This window comes from Bos grunniens, chromosome 15, assembly GCF_055505025.1.
Source record: "Bos grunniens cultivar Pamir isolate PY7600 chromosome 15, Bosgru_T2T1.0, whole genome shotgun sequence".
Lineage (NCBI taxonomy): Eukaryota > Metazoa > Chordata > Mammalia > Artiodactyla > Bovidae > Bos > Bos grunniens.
The window spans coordinates 81,586,579-81,597,599 of NC_141179.1; the positions used below are offsets into that span (position 1 = coordinate 81,586,579).

Sequence of the window (11,021 nt, forward strand, 5' to 3'; positions counted from 1 at the left end):
CAATGAGCTCACAGCAAAAGATTGGTCATCATTTGCATCTTGCAGAAAGGACAGCATTGAGAATGTCACAGTAGGACAAGACTGCAGGCTCGCAGGAGCCTGAGGCGTCCCTGCAAGTCCCGCTCTAGAGTCCCTGCTTCTTCATGAGCAGAGATCCTGGAACAGGTGGGTGGGCAGGGAGGAAGGTGGCTCTGTGACTCTGATCCCAGAAACAATAGAAAGGAGTCAAGTGGAGAAAGAAAAGCTGAAGGCTGAGATTTCCTCAGTTGAAAAACTGAATCTGCCCCAAGTTGAAGAGCCGGAACAAGGGGACCAAGGACAGAGGATTGGCTGTAAGGATGACAGCGACTCTCTAGAGAAAGGAGAGAGGGGGGAGCCGTCCTAGAAGCCGGGACCTTTGAACACACCCACAGATGGCTAGGAGAATGTTAAAGAGGGCCCGATACCTGAGGCCAGACCGCACAGGGGCTGGAGGAGCAGGCCACCCCGGGAGAGACCCCTTTCTCCTCCACCACGTGGTGACTCCAGGAGGCACTCACTGCTCCATCCAGCCCTCCAGTCCCCCTCGCCGCCTCCACTTGGAAAGCCACCACTTCTGGCCACACCCCGCATGCCTTGCTGAATCCAAAGAAAGAGGGCCAGTCCCCCCCCCAGCCCCATGAACAAGGACCTTCTTTCACCAGACCCTGGGGGGGGGGCCTTTGGGAACGGGACCTCTGCCTGGTCCCGGCTGCCCCGAGGGGCCACTGCAGTGAAACCCCCCAGTGCCACCCGCTCCTGCCCTGCCGGCAGGAGTCCCACTCCAGCTGTTACTTCTCAAAGTCCCCCTGCCCTGCCTGCAAAGCCAGAACGAGGGCTTCCAGGATTCTCCAACAGAGAGGACTCCTCCAAAGTGCGCAGCAAAGAGACAACAGTCAGGAGATGCTGTGAGAACGTGGCTTTATGACCCAGGGAGGCTGGGGGGCAAGGGGGCCGTGGGTGAGACCAGGCAGGCAGAGGGGCGGTGGCGGGGGGAGCAGGGTCTTCCGCCTCCAGCTTAGTAGGAGCAAATGAAGGGCAGCCGCCACTTGCATGAAGCTCGTCGCCAGTGACCCCCTGCAGGCAGAGAGCACAGTGCTGTCAGTCAACCTGAGTGTGGCCTGTGTCCCCCAGTGCCCGGCCAGGCACCTCTCAGCTCACCTTTGCCGGCCAACCTGAGGGCCGTATGTCTCCCCATGTCCCAGCTAGCTACGATAACTGATCTCTTCCCTTGCAGAGGCAGTGTGCTAAGGGCTTCCTATGGACTGTCCTTCCATCCTCACAGTGATGCCAGGAGGTCAGGGCTGCCAGCACTCCCACTTCACAGATGGGGAAAACTGAGGCTCAGGGGAGTGATAACCTGCCCTGATCTCAGCAGACAAGCAGTGAATGGAGCCAGATGTGGACCTCGGCCATCTGAGCAGCCCGTGTAGTCTTCGCCCCTGTTCTAAACTCCCGCACGTCGGGCAGCCGTGCTGTTGGGAGCTGGGGAATCATCTGTCAGCTGGCCCTAGTTCCCATATCTTTCCCGTGTCCCTCGGCCACACCTCCCATTCCCGAGTGTCCCTCCCATTTGTCCCACACTCTCTCCTTGTCACCGTCCTGTCAGAGGAAGGGAAGGAGCCTCTCTGAGTCTGGAGGACACAGAGCCCCCAGCCCCGTCCAAGACCCCTCACTGTGGCTCTGAGGATCCTTGCACCTCAGCCCTGCTCACACACAGGGTGCAGTTCTCTAGTGGGGGAGGCTGTGTGAGGGGAGGCGTGTCTGTGCAGCTCACAGGGGCATGTGGGCGAGTCCACCACCTCCCTCGTCCGGGGGCCTGGCCCCCTCACCTTTGGTGCTCAGGTCCACGCAGTGGCCTTTCCCATTCCCAGGCTGCCCTCGGGCCCAGTATCCAAAATTCCAGCGACTCCCATCGGTCCAGCGAAATGTCTTGTATATGGACTACAGAAGAGACAGGCTGGGTCAGAGGGCGGAGGTCCAGGAAGACAGGTGCTGGGGCTCCTAAGTCCCCTGAGCATCCCTCCTGGACGTCTATAATCTCCTCTCACTGTGTCACCTGGATAGGACCCCACCGTACAGACCCACCCCTGAGCGTTTTCAGGCAGTGACACGGAAGAGCAAACATCGCTTCCAGCTCTCACGCAGAGCAGGCTTCTCAAACTTCACTGAGCAGACACATCTCCTAGCGATCTGGTGGAAATGTGGATTCTGATTCGGGAGGTCTGGGGTGCGGCCCAGGATCCTGTATTTTAACAAGCTACCAGGTGATGTTGATACTCTGGTCCCGGGACCACAGCTGAGCAGCAAATGTGACAGCACTTACTCAGGCACAGCCCCCAGGGTCACTCTGAGGGAAGGACCCCCTCAGAGATGAGGACACCGAAATACAGAGGCAGGCATTCAGCCACTAAGGGACCAAGCTGGGTGTGAACTCTTGTCTCCTGACTCCAGTGACGGACTGGTAGACATTTCACAGCCAGCTCTGGTGGAGAGTGTGAGGCAGACGAGAGAAAGAACACGGATGAGGAGGAGAAGCGCTCAGTCATCACGTCTAAGTCAGCACAAGCCGGCTTCCGGGGCTAGGATGAGGCTCGGTGGGGGCAGGTGGTGCCTTGAGGCACTCAGAAACACTCGAGCCCCAGGCCTTCCCTGGTGGTCCAGTGGTGAAGAAGCTGCCTGCCCTTGCAGGGGCCATGGGTTCGATCCCTGGTCCTGGAAGATCCCACATACCACAGAGCAACAAAGCCTGAGAGCCAAAACTCCTGACCCAGGGCTCTAGAGCCTCTGACAGCAACTGTGAAGCCTGTGCACCCTAGAGCCCATGGTCTGCAATGAGAGAAGCCACCCGGTGAGAAGCCCGAGCATCACAACTGGAGATCAGCCCCTGCTCGCTGCAACTAGAGAAAGCCTGCCATGTACTAACAAAAACCCATCGCAGCCATAAAAAAATAAAAAAAATTTTTAAGATAGTGAATTGATTTTACAGTATTAAACCAACTTGAAAAAGAAAAGAAAGACCTTCTGATACCAGGAAATTTGCCCTTCATTTACCCAGAGCTTGATGATGACGCCGATCCAGACCTTTGCTTGGTTGATCCTTCTGGCCCAGCGTGAGATGCAATTATCGAAGAGGAGGTTGTGGATGGAGATGAGGTTGCCTCCGTAGCACTTCTTGCAGATGCTCTGCACAGAGAATAGTGGGGTAGAAAATTCACTGTTTCTTGCAAGTCCCTGAGTCTGCAGAAACCCTTCTTAAGGAGCAACGCAAAGAAATCAAGGAAAATGATAAAACGGGAAAGACTGAGAACTCTTCAAGATAATTGGAGATATAAAGAGAATATTTCCTACAAGGATGGTCACCATAAAGGACAGAAAGAGTAAGGACTTAAGAGAAGCAGAAGAGCGTAAGAAGAGGTAGCAAGAATACACAAAAGAACTATACAAAAAAACGTCCTATGACCCAGATAACCATGATGGTGTGGTCACTCACCTCCCGCCAGACATCCTAAGTGTGAAGTCAAGGGGGCCTTGGGAAGCATTACTACAAAGAAAGCTAGTGGAGGCGATGGAATTCCAGCTGAGCTATTTCAAATCCTAAAAGAAGATGCTGTGAAAGTGCTGCACAGAATGCTGCTGCTGCTAAGTCGCTTCAGTCGTGCACAGAATATTTGGCAGCAAATTTGAAAAAACTTCAGCAGTGACCTCAGGACTGGAAAAGGTCAGTTTTCATTTCAGTTCAAAAGAATTGCAGTGCCAAAGAATGTCCAAACTGCCATACAATTGCCCTCATTTCACATGTCAGCAGGTGAAGCTCAAATCCTTCAAGCTGGGCTTCGAGAGTGCACGCCCAGAGAACATTCAGAAGTGCTGGCCGGGCTTCGAGAGTGCACGCCCGGAGAACATTCAGAAGTACTGGCCGTGTTTAGAAAAGGCAGAGAAACCACAGATCAAACCGCCAATATCTGTTGGATCCAGAAAACATCCATTTCTGCTTTATTGACTATGCCAAAGCCTTTGACTGTGTGGATCACAAGAAAGGACTGTGGAAAATTCTTCAAGAGACAGGGATCCCAGACCACCTGACCTGCCTCCTGAGAAGCCTGTGTGCAGGTCAGGAAGCAACAGTTAGAACAGAACATGGAACAACTGACTGGTTCCAAATTGGGAAAGAAGTATGACAAAGCTGTTGATAGTCACCCTGCTTATTTACCTTATATGCAGAATACATCATGTGAAATGCTGGCCTGGATGAATTACAACCTGAAATCAACAATACCAGGAGAAATATCAACAACCTCAGATATGCAGATGATATCATTCTAATGGCTGAAAGTGGAGAGGAACTAAACAGCCTCTTGATGAGGGTAAAAGAGGAGAGTGAAAAAGCTGGCTTAAACTCAACATTCAAAAAACTAAGATCATGGCCTCAGGTCCCATCACTTCATGGGAAGCAGAAGAGGATAAAGTATAAACAGTGACAGATTTTCTTTTCTTGGGCTCCAAAATCACTGTGGAGATGACTGCAGCCGTGAAATTAAAAGACATTTGTTCCTTGGAAGGAAAGCTATGACAAACCTAGAGCTTTTTAAAGCAGAAACATCACTTTGCCAACAAAGGTCCCTTTAGTCAAAGGTATTGTTTTTCCAGTAGTCATGTGTGGATGTGAGAGTTAGAACATAAAGAATGCTGAGCACCAAAGAACTGATGCTTTCAAATTGTGCTGGAGAAGAGTCTCGAGAGTCCTTTGGACTGCAAGGAGATCCAACCAGTCCATCCTAAAGGATTTCAAACTTGAAGATTCATTGGAAGGACTGATGCTGAAGCTGAAGCTCCAATACTTTGGCCACCTGATTCTAAGAGCTGACTTATTGGAAAAGACCCTGATGCTGGGAGGGATTGAAGGCAAAAGGAGGAGTCTGCAGAGGATGAGGTGGTTAGATAGCCTCAGTGACTCAGTGGACATGAATCTGAGCAAACTCCAGGAGATAGAGAAGGACAGGGGAGCCTAGCGTGCTGAAGTTCATGGGGAAAAAGGAGTCGGACATGACTTAGAGACTGAAGAACAACAACAGACTATTCTAAATGCTTTTTGTGTATTAGCTAACCCTCACCTCAACTCCTACGTGGGACCATACATTGCCATCTGACAAGTGAGGACACAGGAGCCGGGAAAGGTGAAGTGACTTGTCCAAATGAAACAGCTGATGAAGGCAGCTCCGGGATTTAGCACAGGTACACCTCACTCCAAAGCTTTTTATCTAAACCAGTGGATCTCAAAGTGCAGTCCCTAGACCAACAATAACATCAACTGGGAATGGGTTATAAATATAAACCCTTACACCCCAGATTTGCTAAACCTGAAATTGAGGGGATTCGCCCCAGAGACCTGTGTTCTAATCAGACTTCTGATGCATCCTGGGACTTCCCTGGTGGCTCAGATGCTAAAGAGTCTGTTTGCAATCTGGGAGACCCAGGTTTGATCCCTGGGTCAGGGAAGAGCCCCTGGAGAAGGACATGGCAACCCACTCCAGTATTCTTGCCTGCAGAATTCCATGGACAGAGGAGCCCGGTGGGCTATACTCCATACGGTCGCAAAGAGCCAGGCACGGTTGAGTAACTAACATATTCTGATGCATGTTATGCTTGGAGAACCACTTGTCTAAATAATATGGAACAGAAGGTTGAATCCACTCTGTCTCCCCCACACCCAGACCAACACAGCAGCCTCCTTGCCACTTACCAGAGCTTTCCTAAATATGTTTGGTGTTTGTACCATCAGGTAGCGGCAGCTCTTGCATCCAGGGGTCCCCAGAAGTTGCACTGTCTCCTCTTCCTTGGGGCACTGCACGTCCTCATCTAAGTCATCTGGGTCTGACTCTGAGTCCCCCTCATCGTCGTGGGTGTCCTTGGCCTCCTCTCCCCCCAACTCCACCACCTCACCACTCAGGGCCAGATCTCCTTCCTGCCCCCCTGAGCCTTCAGCATCCTGGCTCAGGTCTGCCTGTGTCTCTGGACTGCCCACATGGGGGGCATCCTTCTCTGCAAAGAAGAAATAACCCACCATCAGACCAAGTACCACCTTCCTCCAGGACCAAGGACAGCTCTGATGGCTCCACCCAATCTTCCTAGGGACCCCATTTGCAACCAAAGACGAGAAGGATCCCTTGGGGGTTGGATGAGCCAGAATTCTTGCATCACACACACAAATGCATGAGAACCTGATGCCAGCTGACACCACGTGCGGGTAATTTGGGAGGGAGAGATGTGAGAAGCCCTCATCTTCACAGGGGGTGTTTTCCCTTGCAAAGGAGCCCTGGGGGAATGTTCAGGTCACAGCTCTGGGTCCAGGAGAAATCTAACTAGAGAGGGGCTGGGGCAACTGAACAGTGGGCTGTGGCCCTGGACCTACCAGAACAAAAAATGATGCAAGAAAGATGAGCGGAAGATGGATGAGAAGGGAAGGGGAGCACTCACCCAGATAGAGAGCAGAAACTGTCCCCAGCAGCAGAAGGAGCAGGACCAGGCAGCCTTTCATGTTCCTACAGTCGTCTTATGACAGACACACAGCTCCACGATCCCTCCTGAGGTCTTCCCTTGTGTCTGCACGGCCCCTGGAACACAGTGGAGAGGCAGGGTCTGCTCAACTGGTAGATTAAAGGGCAAAGTAGAGAGCTTCCTTGTCTCCCAGCGAACAGACCCCGAGCTGGAGGATCAGGGGAAGAGCAGGGGGTTGTCAGCCCAAGTCCCTTTTCCTGAGAGAACATCACTGCTCCCTGGGACAGAGCTCAGCTCAGACCAGCATTCCTGCAAGAACAAGCGTGCTCACCTTCAGGGCCAGAGTCAGACACACTGGGGAAGAAGGGGGAGGACAGGGGTCATTATGGTGCACAGGACCGGAGTCCCCGCTGGTTCCCATACAGAGCCCGGGTTCTTCCCAGCCCTGGACCTGTCCTCCCGGGGAAGCCGAGGGAGTCTTACCTCCTGAGAGTCTGAAGCCTCCGCTCTCAGCCTCTGGCTGTTGGCGCACAGAAGCTGCCCTTATACCAGGCTTTGGGGAAATGGGAAGAGGCCAGGAGGATTGCCCCAGGCTCGGGGGTTGGACAGTGGGGCTGATAAGAGGTTGGCTCAGTCCTCCCACCCTTGGGCCCTGCACTCTGTTGGGACGTCAGGGACCTGCCTCCTGTTTGGACATAGATGTCCCAACACCCTAGTAGGCTCCAGAAGCCCCCATGACTACTGTCCAGACTGAATTTTTATCAGTGCCCCTAAAGGGTCGAGGTCTGTACAATCCTCTTCAGTCCCAGAAGCAGCCTTCCCTGGGTCAGTTTTCCAGCAAATGCCATGGAGGATCCGGGGGGCAGGGAGACCAGGGGGAGGAGGGGGAGGGTAAGGGAGGCTCGGCCCTCCTGAGCTCTTGTTAGGCCGTGTGTGCACGCTTCCTGTGCATCACATCCCTGGATCCTCACCTTCCTCACCTCGGTCCCACGAGGACGTGCGATCAGCTCGACTTCACTGATGTGAAGAATGACTGAGATTCAGAGAGGGCAGGTGACTTGCCACGGTTGTGTGGGAAGTGGGGGAGCTGGGATTACTAAGCCTTTGAGGCTGAAACCCTTCTCTGTCTGTCTGTCTCCCCCCTTCCCCTCTTCACTCTCTTCCTGTTTCTCCCTCTCCTCTCCCTCTCTCTTTCTCATCTTTAAGATGAAAAATCGATGCTCTACCCTTTCTGCTGCCGCTCTAGTAAAGGTTCTCAGCCTTTGCATCTTAAGGTTTGCAGGTCACACGGTTCTATGTTGGAGGCTGGGGGTGTGATCTGTCCTGTGTCTCATAAAGTTTAACAGCATCTTTGGATCTCTGCCCACTGGAAGTCAATCGTGCCTCCCCCAGTCAGGCACTAGGATATGTCCTTACACATTTACAAATAACAATGGAAAGTAAAATTGCCCCTCTCAGGACCACTGATCTAGAGCAGGCCATTTTGTCCAGCCTTGAGCCCTATCTGCTGGCAAGGAGACAGCAGGTGGATTTGGAGAGCTTCCTACAAGGTCGTTCTGATGCTCTGTGGGCCGCCCTCCTGCCCACCCGCACTCCCCGTCTCCCACCAGCTCTGTGTCACCACCGCGGCGAGCAGTGAGGGGCGGCGAGGGAGACACCGGCCTCGGCTGCAAAAGTTCAGGGAACACAGAAGTATCCAGTAGTCAAGATAAATAAATACTTTGTGCAATTTTTCTTAAGTATCAGCATAAACGCCAAAGTACCGTGATGAACAAAATGTCTAAATACTGATCAAGTTCCAGCCACATTCACTGCAATCCAAGGAGAGGCCAGCAAGGGCTGAGGCTGGATTCTGCCAGACGTCCCGGCCCTGAGCCCGTGGACCCATCCGGGCGGGGACTCCCTCTGGGGTACCCTCGCGGGACAGTGCATCGTTGTTCCTGCACTCTGCCCAGCCGTCCAGTGCTCAGGGCACCAGGGACAGGGCGCCCAGAGGCTGACCGGCCTGGATGCCTGCCCCTGCTCTGCTCTCCCCAGGGCCCTGCAAATGGAGAAGTATCTGAGAGGTCACTTCTGAGCTGATTGCAGAGTAACGGTCTCAGCCCTTATCTCCCGGGGCCAACGGACCCGACCCTCAGCTTATCTACCTGACTTGGGGGTCTGGGTATTGGTCAACTACAGAATCCTAAAACCTGATCTCTGGATTTTATGCTGAAGAATTCCGTTGATGGCGAGCGTGGAAGGCTAGCCCCACTTCGCGTACTCCTCCAAGTCCGTGGGGTCCAGGCCAGGAGGATCGTTTCTCTCAGCAGTCACAATGAGCGATAAGGTCAGCTGGTGTCATTAGCCAGCAACATGATAACCTTCTGGGAAGAGTTGTTTCCTAGAGCTACTTAGCATAGGGGAGAAAATCACCTACAAGGACATATTAGGGAATGTAAGACCAGTTCTCTGATTTCATTTGAAGTTTTACTTAAGGATGTTTGAGATGCAGCCTGTCACCTGCACTGTGTCCCAGAGGAGACGCACCGTGTGATGGAGACGCTCTTACCAGGAGCCCGGGTGCCTCCATCGGGCCCCCTTCCTGACTTTAATCCCCCAAAGGAGACCTTCATGGACTTGAAGTCACACTTCTGCCACAAACACACCGCCAACAGAAGAGATTTGTGAGGAACGAGATGAAGTCTCCCTGAGTACAAAGTCAGAGCCCAGCACATATTTAATGCTTCATAAACGAGGGACTTTGTTGCTCTTTATTATTAATTCTGGAACAAAGAGAAGCAACGCCTCCCCGCACCAGAACACAAAGTCCCCGAGGACAGGAGCGAAAGTTCTGCTCCAGCACAGGCCTGAACCCGTAAGTTGTGTCGGAAAACCGCCGTCATGGAAATCTAGACAACAGCAGGTACAGCGGACCTCGGTTTGATTTCTTTCTTTTTCACCTCACTCTGCAAACTTGCTTAAGTAGCCTATCCTATCGGGGCCACACTCAAAACATTAAGCTTCTTGATTTGCTTAAGGCCCTGAGGTGGGACTTCCCTGGTGATCCATTGGCTGAGACTCCAAGCTCCCAAATCAGGGCCCGGGGTTCCATCCCTGGTCAGGGAATTAGATCCCACTTGCTGCCACGAACAGAGCCTGCGAGACACAGCTACTGAGCGCCTGAGCTCTACAGTCCAGGGCCACAGCTAGAGAAGCCTTTGAGCTCCAAGGAAGACCCAACACAGCCAAATCAAATACATAAAAAAAGAAATTATTTTTAAGTGAGGTTTTTCCTTTGCCTCTAAGACTGTTGGACCTTCTATACTTCTGTGAATTTCAGCAATTCTGGAGAAAAGGGCTTCACGGCATTGACGCCTTACTTTCTCACCGCACCCCCAGCAGAGGGTTCAGGACGCCCTCCTTCCTCACCTCGGACTGGGACTCCCTCGGCCTCAGCGACGTTGGAATCCTGTGCCCCAAGGGGAACACAAGAGTAGAGGACTCGGGGCTTCCCTGATGGTCCAGTGGTTACGAGTCTGCCTTGCAAGGCAAGGGACACTGGTTCAGTCCCTGGTCTGGGAAGATGCCAGGTGTCGAGGGGCAACTGAGCCCTGAGCTGCAACTAGAGGGTAGTCCTCACTGTTGCAACCAGAGAAAGCCTGCGCGCAGTGATGAAGACCAGCACAGCCACACGCAAATGACTCTTTTACAAGGTAGTGCACAGTCTCCTGCCTCCCCTCCATGTGTATCCCATGTGATCATGTCCAGGAAGCAGCCAACACTTCCAGCCATGAAATCCTGCTGACTGAAAGGCCACGCTCTGGAGATCCTTGCATCCCTCCGTGGGTCACATTTAGATGCTCAGCCCCGGACAAAAACCAGGTCACCGCTTCTCTAAGCCTGGTTCTGTCAAAGAGACAATAGTTACTGATCACACAAGGCCAACTTTGTAAGCTGCCTGCCATAGCAGGGAATGCTTTGCAGATGCACAATTAGTAGTACCCATAACTAGATTCTGTTGTGCTTATATTACAAACATCGTTATGCTCCTGAAGCTCTGTCTTGTCATAATTCCCAGGCCTTGCACAGAGTTGTACATATATTAACAGCAGTTTTTCTACCACTGAGAGTCCCCAGAAATACAGCCGGAGACAAGGATTTGAGCAAATAGTTTATCTGGGAGGTGCTGGGACACACGTGGGGAAGAAGAGGGTTCATACAGGGAAGAGAAGGTGGCCAATACTCTCTGTGATAAAGCCAGCCACCTCAGTGGATAACTGCAAGTTGATCCCACTGGGAAACCCTGGGAAGCGGTGCCCAATACACGCCCCAGAATTACTCCACTTGAGGAGCAAAGGACTGGAGTTCTCACACGCCCACTCCTGGGAGCTGTGGACTGTTCCCAGGGAGCTGCTGCTACACTCTGATGTTGAGGCAACAGCAGCGAGCGCAGCGCGTTCAGAGTCCACTAGAAAGGCTGGAGGGGTGGGCGTGGCCCTGGTAGCACCCGCAGTGACTGGGCA

General features: G+C 52.8%; 1 protein-coding gene across 1 annotated transcript; it reads right to left on the reverse strand.

The window, feature by feature from the left end:
• Positions 1–922: 922 nt before the first annotated feature.
• On the reverse strand, positions 923–6,634 carry LOC147358765 (proteoglycan 3-like). The gene is made up of 5 exons (XM_086338730.1): positions 6,496–6,634; positions 5,762–6,060; positions 3,073–3,204; positions 1,851–1,962; positions 923–1,095 (listed from the first exon to the last, which is right to left on the reverse strand). Exons 1-5 carry the CDS (start codon positions 6,554–6,556, stop codon positions 1,037–1,039), a joined length of 663 nt encoding a protein of 220 aa, XP_086194856.1. The 5' UTR covers positions 6,557–6,634; the 3' UTR covers positions 923–1,036.
• Positions 6,635–11,021: the final 4,387 nt, after the last annotated feature.

Bases quoted from the DNA above. Each gene is read 5' to 3' on its own strand.
- LOC147358765 (XM_086338730.1), bottom strand. From the start codon at position 6,556: ATGAAAGGCTGCCTGGTCCTGCTCCTTCTGCTGCTGGGGACAGTTTCT. The intron at 6,061-6,495 runs GTGAGTGCTCCC...TCTTCTTTGCAG, and splicing joins AGTTTCTGCTCTCTATCTGG to AGAAGGATGCCCCCCATGTG. The intron at 1,096-1,850 runs GTGAGGGGGCCA...CTCTGCCTGCAG, and splicing joins CGTGGACCTGAGCACCAAAG to GGGGTCACTGGCGACGAGCT.